A 13,927-nucleotide genomic window follows, 5' to 3' on the forward strand; every position below is an offset into this window, starting at 1 on the left:
AAAAAAAAAAAAAAAAAAAAAAAAAAAAAAAAAAAAAAAAAAAAAAAAAAAAAAAAAACCCTAAATTATAAGAAAAATTGGACAATTTACTCCTGATCTTAGGTCCTTGACTCTTATTTCAATTTTCATCTTTATAAGAAAAAAATTATTAGACTTGAGACGAGGTTTCCCATAGTTAGAATTTCTTTTCGATAATAATAATAAAAATGCTAATCTCTCAATTTCCAGTCGGTATGAGTTCGAAGCCCGACCATACTAGTTAAATGGTAATCTCTACGAGTTAGAAAAAAAATTAATTTAAAAAAAATAATAATTATTATAAGGTAAGAACAGTACGCAGCAATGATGATAAGGATACCAAAAGTAGGAAAAAAAAACTGATCAGACGGTTAGAATTGGTAGAGTCCCTAGAAGCAACTACCAATCAGACGGCAAGAGAGCAAAAACAAATATACAATATCTTCGATTATAAAAAAAATGAAAATGAAAACAGTAACGGAATGAGATAATGCGAATCCAAGTCCGCACTCGAATCATGAAAGTTATCGATTACCAAAACGCTTTACGAAAGTCAGAACTCACAGTCACAGACGCATGAACAAATCAAATCGAATCAAATCAAAACATCCGCAGAACAGAGATTAAAGCGAAACAGAGTGAAATTATGGAAGAATAACGCACCGTTGATCCAGTGGCGCTGAGGCTGGAAGTGGAAACGAGTTCGATGGAGCGGCTTGATCGCGGCATCGTCCGCTCTGTTAAGAGGCTGTAATTCGGGATAGAATTTGGGGAGAGCGTGGACGAAGACGACGCCATTGTTGATGAACAGAGAAAAAAAGGCGAATCCGAGAAGAAGAGAGAGGATTTTAGTGAAGAAATTCATTGAGGAATTTAAAACCTAACGCTGAAATTCCTCCGGTGAGGAGTTTGGAGTTGAACATCTAAGCAGGAGTTTCGATGGTTATTTATAGACGGAGAATTTGTAGAGATAGAGAGAGAGGATAATTTTTTCTTTTCTTTTCTTTTTTCTTTTTCTTTTTCTTTTTTTAAAGTTATTTTTTTAAAAAAAAGAGGATAAATTTATTAATGTAATCTTCCACTATTTCACATAAAGATGGGGAACCAATTGATGGTGTTTTGTTTTCAAGACATCTGTTCGTCAAAACAAAAATAATAATAATTACAAAATTTAAAATAAAATAATTATAAATAAATACAATTTTATTGTAAGAAAAAAATAATATTTTAAAATTAACAATAAATTCGAGTAATTAAATTTAACTTAAATTATAAATCAATCTACTCTATAAAATTTTTATTTATTTGAATCTAAAACTAATTTAAATAAGTTCATATTATTCTAATTATTTTTATATTCATATTTTAATATATATTCTATCATAAATTAATAGTTTAAAAAAATAAATGATTTGAATGGTAAGTTATTTTAATTATCAGAAACAAAAATTTATTTGAGAGATAAGTATCTGATTGAAATTTAAAAATTTGTATTAAAATGTTAAAACATTTTTTTTTTAGGGAAATATAAATGTGATTATGAAACATTTTTTAGGAAAATAAAAATGTGATTTTGCAATAACTAGAAATGAAAAATTAATTTTGGATGAACTAAGGAATGATTTAATTTACTAAACAACAAAACCATTAAGATTTTTTTCTATAATTGATTTTCTCTTGCATTTTATTATCGCGTTATTATTATTATTTAATTTTAATCATGTTGCCATCTAATAATGATTTTAAATAAAAGGGTTGACTAATTTTTAAAAACTTATTCATCAAATTTTTTTCTTAATTTGAATATAAAATCAATTTAGCATTTTTTAGAATAAAAAAATGATTTTTTTTTTAATAATGATTCTAAATAAATATCTGGGTTAATAATTAAAATTCATAAATCTCAAATATTAAATATTCAAAACCCACAATAACCATATTTATTAAACCATATTTTAAGTAATTAAATTAAATTTTTAGTTTTTCAAAAGTTCAACCCAACTCGAACTAAAAAATTACGGTTGGTTAATACATGTTGTTCGGGTCATATGAACACTCAAATCTTTGAATTTGTGTCAAATACGGCTCTATTAATGGACTCGATTAATTTTATGGATAAACTACAAAATGTCTAAACCAACCCCAAATCAACTAGTCTCATAATTAATTAATTAATGTAAATAATGTAGTAAGTACTAGGTCGGGGTTAAAAGTAAAAATGTCAGAGGACACATTAGGTTTAGAATTAAAAATTTAAAAAAATTATTTGAAACTTTTAAAATAAAGGATATATATATATATATATATATATATATATATTAATGTTCTTTTAAAATATAATCTTATTTATCATGTATTTTTGTTCTTGTAAGATTCTCTCAACTTTTTGTTCTAATTTATAATTCCCTTTTCATTATTCAAATTAATAATAATATTAATTAATAGTATAAGTCCCTTCTCCATACCCTGCCACAACCTCATGCTCCTGACATCCTGGTTTTTTTTTTTTACATTTTTAAAAATGGGCCTACACATAACTCCCCTAAAACTCATTCTTGATTAAAANTACTTATACGTCACGAGTAAAATTGATGCACATGTTATTCATTTCACGAGTAACCGAATATCTATGCTAGGCTTAGAAGCTCTACATAGATATTAGGTTAGGTTTCCAATTTCAAAACCACTCCAACTTATTTTGCTATGATTAAGAAAAATTAATGATAGAGACAGCATATTCACATTGTAATATGTTGTCAAATTCAATTAATTGATTTGATACAAAATAAAAGAGCAGGACCAGAGGTAAAAATACAAGGACCAGGTTTTCCACCAAATTCAAAGATGGTTCATTTTTTCTTACTCTTTAAATTTACAAATATAACCACGCGGAGTGCCAGACCGTCCTATCGAATAAGATCCTCGGGAAATCTCTTTTCTTAATACCCCTTTCTTCGAAATTTGTTTAGTCATAGCCTAGAAGCTTAGGTTCACACAACCTTTACGTTTATGAATACTTAAAAAACTCATTTTGTATGTGCACGCGAAAGAAAGGAGGGTCGATGTCAAATTTCCGAATTTTGCACACGGAAAGCTTAATGTGATCCCACAAGGTAAAGAGAAAAGTAGAGGATTGGGTGAGGGAAGTAGGTGTGGAAATGGTGTAGATTTGTTTATAAGCACTAGAAAGAAAAGGGAGATTCCAGCATTAGGATGGCAAAATGGGAAGGTTTGTGAAGAAGAAAAGAGGGAAACAAGAAAGTGAAAATTGGAAATTGGGCAGAGTAAAAGGGAGGCCTGGGTTGCCCACCTATGACCATCACCCACCTATATTCCTCCTTTTCAACTTGCCCATTCTGCTCTTTCCATAACCACTTTTGGTGAAGACTATAAAGCTAGTGGCATCTTGGTTCCATTTACAATGAGCCACATGCCTAACTCCAATACATGTCCATTACCACATGCCATTCTAGTATAAAAATGAGTGAGATAATATTGATATACAAAATACAATGGCTAACGCACTCCAAACTTGCCTCCTAAAAACATGATAGGATTCCACTTCTTCAAATATATACCCACTTTCAAGTAGTTTCAATACTAGTTGAAACCATTTCTGCCGTTTTCAACAAAATGATGACAAAATTCTATCCATAGATGAAAGGATTGGTTATCCCACTGTGTTTACGAACCACTTCAAAGAAAACTATCCAATCAAAAGGTTTGGAAAGCCCATCTTGCTAGGAACCACGACACTCCACAATGGTATGATATTGTCCACTTTGAGCACAAGCTCTCGCGACTTTACTTTTGGTTTTAAAAACCAAAAGAGAACGTACCAATGGATAGTGTTCCTTACTTATAAATCCATGATCTTCCTAATTAATCAACTCATCTTATACTAGAAGACAATTGTCCGAGTACTCCTTAACATTGTGGAAAGAACGAATTATCTTAAGGAACCAACTATTGGTCAGATTTCGACTTAGATTTAATGTTCAAGGCAGAAATCCAATCAAATAAAGAACAAGAGAATGAACTAACCTTCAGCTTGGACGAGGTAGAAACAATCAATTACCAATAGTCTCTGCATGAGCAAGCCCCTTCCTTGAAGTGGTGAAACCGGTTGGCGTCACGTAGTATGATCGTTCTCCGTTCAATCGACGATACAAACTTGCAAAATGTATGGCAGTCACCACAAACTCTAAGATTCTTTGTAATCCTTATAGGAGTGTCTCCAGGTATGACTATTAAGCCAAACGCAATGGCCAACTTTTCACTATGTGCATATAGAAGTCCTTGCTTTACTTCCTCATCAACATCATGCAGCACATAGTTTGTATCCGGGACATAGCCAGCCAACTCGAGCTTCTCGCCCACTCGTTTCAGCATCTCATAGATCTCGCTCGACCTCGGATGTGTTTTATCTCCAACACTGAATTGATAGAGTTTTTCATCCACCTCAATCCATGTCCATCCAGGGATCTTCTTTAGTCCACATTTGGTCATCAAATCTCTTGTTTTTGCCATATCTTCCCACTTACCAGCATTTGCATATATGTTTGAAAGCAATACATAATGCCCTGGGTTCTGCGGCTGTATCTCAAGAAGAGAGTTTGCCACCCTTTTCGCCAAATCTAAACGTCGGTGAATCCGACATGCCCCCAGCAACGCTCCCCATAGTCCTTCATCTTTCTCTACTGTCATGCTTTCTATCAATCCCAAGGCCTCATCGAATCTCCCGGCTCGACCTAGGAGATCAACCATGCAAGTATAGTGTTTTACATCTGGTCTTACACCGTACTCATCCCACATTGAGGCAAAAAATCTCTGGCCCTCTTCAATTAGACCAGCATGACTACAAGCATACAACAACGAGACAAAAGTGATCCGATTTGGCAATATTCCGCTGCTTAACATCATCGGGAATAACTCGAGCGCTTTCCCACCTTGTCCGTGATATCCATAGGCTGCAATCATGGCACTCCATGTAATCACATTCTTCACTTGCATCTGATCAAAAATCTCCCTTGCCAAATCAACACTCCCACATTTCGCATACATATCGATCATTGCTGTCCCTAAAATTACATCCAAAACATATCTGGTTCCATTAATATAGTCATGAATTGCCCTGGCCTTATTCATGGCGCCCAACTTTGCGCAGGCATAAACAACAGTCACCAACGCCACTTTATCAGGGACAATACCTTCATCCCTCATCCTATCAAACAAAGTCAATGACTCAACAGCACTGCTGCATTCAGCCAAGGCACCAACCATCACTGTCCATGTCACAAGATCTCTCCTTGGCATTTTATCAAACAGTTGGCGGGCATCCTCGATCACTTTACACCTAGCATACATATCAACAAGAGATGCACAAACAAAATGATCAAAATCCAGCCCACATTTCGAAGTGGCACAATGAATAACTCTACCAAATTGCAGGTCCTTCAAATCTCTGCAGGCCCTTATAACAATTGGCAATGTATAGTTATCCAATGGCATCCCACAACGAACAAGCTCCCTAAACATCCAAAAACAAGAAGAAAAATCCTTAACTTTGGCATACCCACCAACTATTACACTCCAGCTATAAGGGTCTCTCTCAGTCATTTCATCAAACAGTTCATGAGCATCCTCCAAGGCGCCATATTGGGCGTATAAGAAGAGAAGTTTGTTAGCAATCGCGAGGTTTCTAAATGCGCCACTGGAAGCAATATGGCCATGGACTTGCCTAATTTGAAAGAGATTTCTGCAACTCAAAAGCAAAGTTATAAATCGTTTGGGGTGAAAATAGAGAAGGAAAGAAGATTGAGATTCTTGGGTAAAGGAATTTGGTTCATTTGAGTGGTTATTCACATTGAACTGCGAAGAAATAGAAGCTTCTTTCACTGGAGTCGTTGCTGAAGCGGAGGAAAATCGACGCTTTCCATGGTTGATGAAAATGATTTGGCTTTTGGATTTAAGCATGTTAGTTATGGCGCTAACCGGAGAAATTGTTGCGGCTAACAAAATTTCAGAAATGTCTCGCCGTTACGCCCACAATATTTAAATACAATAATAAGAAAATCTGATTTTTTTGGCATTTCTTTCCACGTGGATAAAAATACAACAATTAGCACTTTAATTTTGGTTAAATTATAAAATTTATTCTTTATACTTAAATCCAATACAACTTAAAATATCTAATAAATTTGATAATTATTTGAGTTTTTTTTTTTTTTTTTTTTTTTTTTTTTTTTTTTTTTNCAAATAATATATATATTTTTCCATGAAGCGCTCGACATCATTTCGCCCCAATATGTGTTATAGAAGCGTGACTACTTGTGAACCTTTCCTTAATTTTGTATGATTACAAAATCACGTCTAGGGCCTATCAAACTTAAGCAACACAAATATAAATTGACTTAAGCAACACAAATATAAGTTATCCAACTTAAGCAACACAAATATAAATTGACTTGACTCACTTGTTGTTGAGAAGAAAGTGTCACAATAGTGCGGCAAAGAAGAGTGTGATGGTGACACAAGTGCCACAATTGTGCTGCAAAGAAGAGTGAGGGTGACACGTGATTCAATTTATAAAACTTTTAATTTTGTATTTAATTATACTTCAAATATTTATAAATAAAAAATTACAAATTTAGTAATTAAATTTGACAAAATCACCATGAATAAATGTCCATAATACAACAAATGTAAGATATGGGGTAAAGGGAGAACAAAATTAGGGCAAAAAACAGCCAAACACTACACTACAATCTTGTATTTGTGGAAATAAAGATATAAATGTGAGGATATTTTTGCTTAATAATATACATTCGTTCCAATAACAGCCCCATCGCCTAAGTAAATCTCAAGATGAGAATTATTCATTCTTAGCCCTCCCCCCCTCCTTCCAACCACACTTTTTTTTGCTGTATATTATCTTTCTTTCTGCATGGTTCGTCTCTGTAAATTTTCCACTGGTAACAACAATAACAGTTTACAATAGGAATACACAGATACAAATAGGAATACTCAACTTCCCACCAGATTTTGATGCTTGTGTTAGACGACATTGCGCTCCAAAAGCGGCACTCGCGGTATAAGTGATGGTTTCAATTCCTTGCCATTACTAAATGATTCGCAGGAATTGTTTTCCCGGAATTCCTCCACGAGGGCTTCCATTGGCATGGCACGAAGCGACTCGATCGTACTCTTGCTCGGAACGTCTGGTTCACATCTTGTTGGGGTGCTACCGGTTGGCTCATAATCCTAAACATTCAAACAAGGTGTCGTTAGAGGAGAAATTACTAGAATCCAACTATGTGTCGAACAATCTCACGGTGTTGGATCTCTTACATGCATGCACTAAGAACAAAGGAGCACAAATCAAAGGAGAAATTTGCAAGTTTTTAAAGGGCTAAAAGTTCTACGGATCTTGAAGAAATATATTTTTTTTTCATGACAAAACAGACTCTCAACTTCATCAAGAGAAAACAAGATGGTTTCTGTGAATGTTTATCAGCAAATTAAGATAGAAACCAATGAAGTTAAGTGGAAAATAAGAGAACAAAACAAAAAGAAAAAAAAACACTGAGTAGGAGTGTTCGTGATCGTGTTCGTGTTCATATTCATTCAATTTCTCATTAAATCTACCTTGTACTTTTCAATATGTAATAATAACTCACCATATATTGCTGCCGAAATGTTTCTTTAGCCTTTTCTTCAATGGCAGACACTTGGCAAGAGTGATCATTCCGGAAAGCTTCAATTGTTTCTGTATGAGTTTTGACAGTCTCCAATACACCAGATATAGAACCACGCTCTTGTTCAGAAATGCCTATAATAACATCCACAAGCATGACGTTAATATCATAAGAAATATAGCATTGAACTTCAAGAATCGGTCAGTTATAGGATCAGTACAGCTACATTATGAGCTTCAATTTTAAATCAAATGTATGCTTAAACAATTGAGAATCTACTATGCTCACCGTCAACATGCTGAAGAGTATCTTCAATGCTCGTCATCATGTCTTGTTCTGCTGCAGAACGCTCAGAAGTAATCTCGGCATCATGTTGCTCATTACTATCACAAGCGCCTCTGTAGCAAAATGAACCATTATATCAATGGATAAAAAACATCTTTAGAATCACTTTCAAAAGAATGTTTTGAAAATTTCACTAAAACCCATAAAATAAAGAATTTACCAAAAACCAAACAAACTTCTTAGATACAGAAAACTAAAAACTAAATCATAATCAAACAGTCTTAGTCGTTGACCAACCTCACAGCTGAGACCACATCTGAAACATGTTTGCTACCCATCTCATTCAAAGACTCTTTTGTTCTATTCCACTGCTTGAGAGCTGAATCAGTGGTGCTCATACTGCAGCAGATACAAGGAAATCAAAATTAGACGAGGACACAACAACTTTTCTTAAGTCATATTGAAGACAAAAACTTGCCATTGCTGCAGAAGCGCCTCCATGCGACAATGTTTAGCAGCAGAAAAGTCAGCGCTATCTCTTGTTTCATTCTCAGTTTGCGTTGCGAAAACCTGCCATTTGCGCTTTGCATCTGTAGCCATACCTTCCATGGAGGAAATATATCCATCCAAAAACGTCTTGTGTGCACTGGCAGTTTCTTGAAGGCCAACGAGCCTTGCATCCACCTATATTGCATAAACACTTCAAGTGAAAATCTATTTCCCAACAGCAAAATTTCACCATATAAGTCGGCCTCTTGGACATGACTAACTTACCAGTTCCTTTTGACGACGGATGTGACAAGATACCAAATTGGTCATATCAGCTATAAGTTTCTCCGTATCAGATCTCGATTGCTCCTGCAAAACAGAAAGCAAAGGTCAAATGCGTTTCTTTGTTGATCTGTTTAGGTAATCAAATCTATGCTAAACCTCGTAAACTTTTTGGAATTCTGCAATGCTTTTCATCTGGATCTCTTCAGCTTCTGCCGCATGATTTCCCAGATTCTTTGATTCTTCGGTCAGCTTCAAGAGGAATTCTTCAATATACTCAGAAATATCCTTCGTTTGATCAATAGTAGCATGGAACCTCTGTTGGAATTGAAATCCATAAAAGAATATACAAGGAGCGGAATTAATATCATAATCAATAAAACTAAGTCGATTGAAAATGCAGCTGAATATGGTTTAACTATCAATGAAGTAATAAAAATAGCTCGCACAAAACTATAGAACCATTTTTCACACGCAAATTCTGGGAAACTGAATAAACACGACAGAATCTATGCAAAAAAGACAATAGTTAAGAGAAGGACTAACTTGTCGCAATTCCCTTGCAAACAGAGCCATTTCTTTCGATTGAGTTGAAAGAGTACTCTGAAGATTGTCGAGTATCGTAGATGCTTCTCGAGCCTCTGTTGTCAAAAACTAAATTGCAAGAGATATCAACTTCAATGCAAGTTACACTGTAACTTTGATATAAAACGGACAACCATAAAGTGCAATATACCGATCACGCATGAGAATAATTGACAATAAAATTAAAATAACAATAATTGTCTTTTTACATACTTCTTCTATGGATTTTGCACTTGTAGATGCCAAAGAGGAAATATCTTCTAAAGTGGCATTTGAGCTGGCTTTGTGCAAACGTACAACATTTTGCAATGCCTCAATATGAGAGATATATAATGTTCTTGATGAAGATAATTTTTTCTTCATGTCCATTATTGCCTAAGACAACAACACAATAAAAAAGTGTCAAGATTGCAACTACCGTTACGTTTATTACCATTTGAAAATCATAACTTACAGGACTCGCACTTCCTTATTATACCTTTTCATGTTTGTCTAAAAAGGAATGACATATCTTTTCAACACATTGAAGATGTTCATTCTGTCGAGACAAGGATGTTGAGACCATATTGCAAACAGAGCCAACTTGCTGCGTAAGCTCTATCTGATAATTATCCACCACTGCTCTATTCTCTGTATTCAGTTTGTCCTCTCTACCTACATTACAAATATTGCAAAATAAATTAAGCCAAATTATGGCAGTAGTAAGAGATAGCAGAAGCTGAAGACTAGAACATCACCAACTTACCAATTTTCATAAATAGTGAAGCATTATCGTGAAGGGCTTTCTCCAGATCCGAGCGTAGAACGCATGCTTGATGAGCCAGAGCGTTCTCTGTTTTACATGTTCAAATTATCGTCTTAGGCTCGAAATTGGAAGAAGTATTCAAATGCAATAAGTATACAATTATAATCACCTGCTTTTCTCTGCTCAGAAATAACAAAATCCTTTTCCTTCAGTAAATATCGACATTTGTGCAACTCTTCCTCCGTGCTTGCAAGCAACTTTTGCGTTTGACACAGAGTTTTCTGTATTGTTCAAGTGACTAATTAGACCCTTGGGGAGCTAACATCAAACTTCACAGCTAATAGATAAAAGCTCACCTCTGTTGAATCAAGTTTCTTGCTCAAACCAGAGCACTGTACTGCTTGAATATTATATTTGTTCTGTAATTCCTCTTGTTGCTGTTTAAAGCATAGACAATTAGTAACAGGGGTATGAACAACAACGACAATTTTATGTTCAAGTAAAATGGGTCACCTTCTGATAAGTTTCAATTGTTATTCCCATTTGCTCGATTTGATCTGCCATTGCCTAGGAGAGAAAAAAATACTGGTAAAGAAGACCTCTAGAGATTATCATGCTATCCGAAAAATATAAGAAAGATTCCCCAGAACTCTGAGAAATTCTCTTTCCCCAAACAGGAAAAATGATATACAAACAAGTGCAGTTGGATTATTTCAAATTCAAATAACATTCTAACAGCAAAAAAGTTAATAATGATGATGAAGAAATAGAAGAAGAAGAGCTCAAGTTCAGAAACACCAAAAAGATGATTAAGAAAATGTTTTGAAAAGAAAGAAATTGAAGTTCACCAACCTTTCTTTCACTCTCCTCTTGTTGGTACCGTTCCTTTGGGATATAGACACCATTCTTTTCACGGGCAGCATAAACCTCTGGGGAAGAATGGCAGTGTTTCACTCACTAAGTTACCAGTTAAGGATCATATAAAACTCAACTAATTAATTATGTACACCAGGAAGCATATCTAAACCATCTCACCTGCCTTCAACCGGTCAATTTCACCATAGAGATCCTTGATAAGAGTAGATTTCATCATTTTTTGATTTACCTAAAAAGGTGACGGGACAAGGAAGCAAAAAATCAAAAGTTGCAAAAAGTAAATCTACCGCAACTCTCCAGAAACAAATTAACGCACTAAGCTTAAAGCTAAAAGGTTCCAAGAAAAATCAGGAGAATTTTCCTGGACAAGCATTTAACAATCCATGGCACACTTATGTTATGATCAATAGAAAATCAAAGAGGCCATAAATACATGATGGTTGCTTATTGAAATGAAGAACAAACCTCTGGCTTATTCTTAATATTCTTGGCCCTGTGTGCGTAATCTAACGTACTCAAGGTTTCCTCAAGACAGTGAACAGCTGGAGAAACTGTGGCAATGATGCAAGTCTTGGTTCTTCCCCCAAGTGAATCGCGGAGTAACCGTGTAAGCTTGCTATCCCTGAAGTTCAAGCAAGTAGGAAGCTATTAGAATGAGGAATGAAAGGGAGATGGAACATCCTAAGAGCTTGTCAAAGCACTAATAGTAGCAGCTAACCTATATGGGATATGCCCAAGATGCTCCACTAGAGCATTGATAACTCGCCCCAATGTTAACAAGCTTTTATTGATCTCCCCAGCTTCTCTTGCACGACCCTGTATTATCATAACTAAGAATTAGGAGCACAACGAATATCATCTTCAGATTCACAACAAGGCAAATGGTTGAAACTTATGCTACCTCTCGGGCACCAGAACGAGATATGTTTTCTGATCCAGCCAGATCAACCAAATTTAGCTTGCCACATTTGATCAGTTCTTCACCTTCTGGTGTTGCTTCCTTAATGTGAATTGTTATTGAAAAGAGGGAATGCGACCGACTGAAATACCAAAGAACATTAACAATTTGAAACTATGGAAACTGGCAAATACAAAAACGATGTCAAGATAATAGAAACTTAAAAGCCTATAAACATCCTGTGATAATACCTGGATTGCTTATTCAACAATGTCTCTGCAGTGCGACGTTTAGCTGATCCTCTTTCGAGTAAGCTAAAAATTTCACTGGCACTAGTGACAATTTCCTCCTCAAGACCTCTCACAAGAACACCCCCTTTGCCATCCTCCATCAAGGGTAATTGCTTTTTCTGCTTGTCCTCCAAAGCAACTTTCGTAATCTCCTCTGGAGCAAGCAAATCGGTAATCTCCTCATTGTAGAGCTCCAAGAAAGTGACCTTCACGCTGTACTCAGCATTCTGGCTCTCTAGAGTATCAAAAATCTGCTTCACGGTTCTGGGTATAACTCCTGCTTCTGGAGGCAAAGCTCCATTTGGACCACTCTGGTATATTGCGAAACCAAATTAATAAACAGAATCAACCAAAATGAGCATCACAAGCACCAATATCAGGTGGCTAAATAACGTACCTTCGATCTTTTACATTCCCCTTCCATTGTGTACGTTTTCCCTGTACCAGTTTGTCCATATGCAAAAATTGTACAATTAAAGCCTTCTAAAACTTCATTTACTATGGGAACTACAGCTTGCTCGTAAAGGTCTCTCTGCTTAGCTGAAGGACCGAAAACCTGAGACAACCAACAAGCAAGAACCATAAGTTGATATAAGATTAAGATTCGCACCGCCTACTAGCCAAATCAAATTAAAGCTCCTACAAACAGAACAGGAGACGAGATATTCAAATAGATATGAAGAACGAACATCCAACAACGAAGTTTATTTTCCTACTGGATTGAAGGTATAAAAAAAATCTAAGCAAAATATAAGTACTTTGGAAATGAGTACCTTATCGAAAGTGAAAACTCTGTCAAAATGCTTCCCAGCAACATTTTGAGACACAGTCACTTCCCTAGAATAATCATTACAAGTAACAACCTGCGGTGCATTACTTCGCAACTCTTCCTCGCTAAAAGGCCTGCAAACAGATAAGGGGTAGCCAACAAACAAGATCGATATAACAGTCTCAAAGTTATTCAACTAAATCATCAGAGAAGATAAGCAAAATCCAAAACTAGAATCTAGCAAGAATCATTTCCAATACCTGCAACGAAGAAGAACCTGAACATTGACGCCCTTCTCCTTCTCGTGACGACCGGACATCGTTCAATAGTCAGCGAGGAAGAGAGAAACGATGAAAAGGAAGAAAGCAGAGAAGTTCTTCACCTTCAAGAACCAGATCTGCTCTGATTCTTCTTCAGTTCTCTCTCTCTAATGGCGCCTTCTCTCTCCTTCTCTCTGTGACGCTCCAAAATAAGAACAGGCGGGATTGAAGAGAAGAATTTGAATTTTGGAACGCCGCTTGGTATGTGTCTACCGTCTAATAGATCGACGGATAGACGTTGAGGAATGTTGATCGACGGTCCAGATCACGTTCCATCTTCGCTGTTTTTTATTTGACAGAAACATCCCTATACATTTTAGTTAATGTCCGTTTTACCCCCGGATTTTTGTGTAAATGACAAATTCAGATCTGGGCCTTTATATTAGGAAGCCCACGTTCTTAACCCAAGCCCAATATATTGATATCTTGGGCTTTCCTCAATTCTACCGGCTTCGGCCCGAATTTTAATCATTTTTTATATTCATTTAATTAATATTTTTTAGGTTAAAAATATCACTTTAGGTCCTCGTTTTCAAAATTAAACTTTTAAAATATTAAATAAATTTATGAAATGTTCCGTTAATAATAATTTTTTTAACTCAATCTTATATAAATCAAGAGACACCAATCATACAATATACTTCAATGAATATGTGAAGAAAATATTGTTGAA

The 13,927-nt window shown here is 35.3% G+C and overlaps 3 protein-coding genes across 4 annotated transcripts in view; all 3 read right to left on the minus strand.

The window, feature by feature from the left end:
* LOC111800553 (beta-fructofuranosidase, insoluble isoenzyme 1-like) overlaps positions 1-946 on the minus strand; it is a 5,329-nt gene extending 4,383 nt beyond the window's left edge. Inside the window, exon 1 of the mRNA XM_023684302.1 lies at positions 682-946. Within this exon, the coding sequence (XP_023540070.1) occupies positions 682-883 (202 nt within the window). The 5' untranslated portion in view covers positions 884-946. The remainder of the gene's footprint in view (positions 1-681) is intronic.
* Positions 947-3,920: 2,974 nt separating this feature from the next.
* Positions 3,921-6,022, minus strand: LOC111801081 (pentatricopeptide repeat-containing protein At2g03880, mitochondrial-like). 2 transcript variants are annotated; one of them, XM_023685053.1, is made up of 2 exons: positions 5,884-5,969; positions 3,921-5,776 (listed from the first exon to the last, which is right to left on the minus strand). In XM_023685053.1, the coding sequence occupies exon 2, from the start codon at positions 5,635-5,637 to the stop codon at positions 4,093-4,095; it is 1,545 nt and encodes a 514-aa protein (XP_023540821.1). In that variant the 5' UTR covers positions 5,638-5,776; positions 5,884-5,969; the 3' UTR covers positions 3,921-4,092. The 2 variants fall into 2 exon arrangements, with proteins under 2 accessions (XP_023540821.1, XP_023540820.1); XM_023685052.1 differs by having other exon boundaries at positions 3,921-6,022.
* A 729-nt stretch (positions 6,023-6,751) lies between these two features.
* On the minus strand, positions 6,752-13,411 carry LOC111801080 (kinesin-like protein KIN-5C). Its single transcript, XM_023685051.1, has 23 exons — positions 13,195-13,411; positions 12,939-13,068; positions 12,563-12,721; positions 12,127-12,476; positions 11,879-12,017; positions 11,696-11,793; positions 11,443-11,599; positions 11,137-11,206; positions 10,954-11,030; positions 10,615-10,668; positions 10,458-10,538; positions 10,271-10,382; positions 10,102-10,188; positions 9,835-10,010; positions 9,570-9,731; positions 9,318-9,425; positions 8,931-9,089; positions 8,775-8,858; positions 8,479-8,684; positions 8,298-8,399; positions 8,004-8,113; positions 7,698-7,849; positions 6,752-7,281 (listed from the first exon to the last, which is right to left on the minus strand). Exons 1-23 carry the CDS (start codon positions 13,251-13,253, stop codon positions 7,075-7,077), a joined length of 3,039 nt encoding a protein of 1,012 aa, XP_023540819.1. The 5' UTR covers positions 13,254-13,411; the 3' UTR covers positions 6,752-7,074.
* Positions 13,412-13,927: the final 516 nt, after the last annotated feature.

The sequence above is a fragment of the Cucurbita pepo genome, chromosome LG08 (genome assembly GCF_002806865.2).
Source record: "Cucurbita pepo subsp. pepo cultivar mu-cu-16 chromosome LG08, ASM280686v2, whole genome shotgun sequence".
NCBI classification, from domain to species: domain Eukaryota; kingdom Viridiplantae; phylum Streptophyta; class Magnoliopsida; order Cucurbitales; family Cucurbitaceae; genus Cucurbita; species Cucurbita pepo.

What these genes read in the sequence shown, in the direction of transcription:
- LOC111801081 (XM_023685052.1), bottom strand. Translation starts at nt 5,994, where the DNA reads ATGCTTAAATCCAAAAGCCAAATCATTTTCATCAACCATGGAAAGCGT.
- LOC111801080 (XM_023685051.1), bottom strand. Translation starts at nt 13,253, where the DNA reads ATGTCCGGTCGTCACGAGAAGGAGAAGGGCGTCAATGTTCAGGTTCTT. An exon ending in GAGTTTTCACTTTCGATAAG is followed by an intron (nt 12,722 to 12,938) that starts GTACTCATTTCC and finishes TGGTTGTCTCAG; the next exon opens with GTTTTCGGTCCTTCAGCTAA. An exon ending in TTGCAAGGGAATTGCGACAA is followed by an intron (nt 9,090 to 9,317) that starts GTTAGTCCTTCT and finishes CAATTCCAACAG; the next exon opens with AGGTTCCATGCTACTATTGA.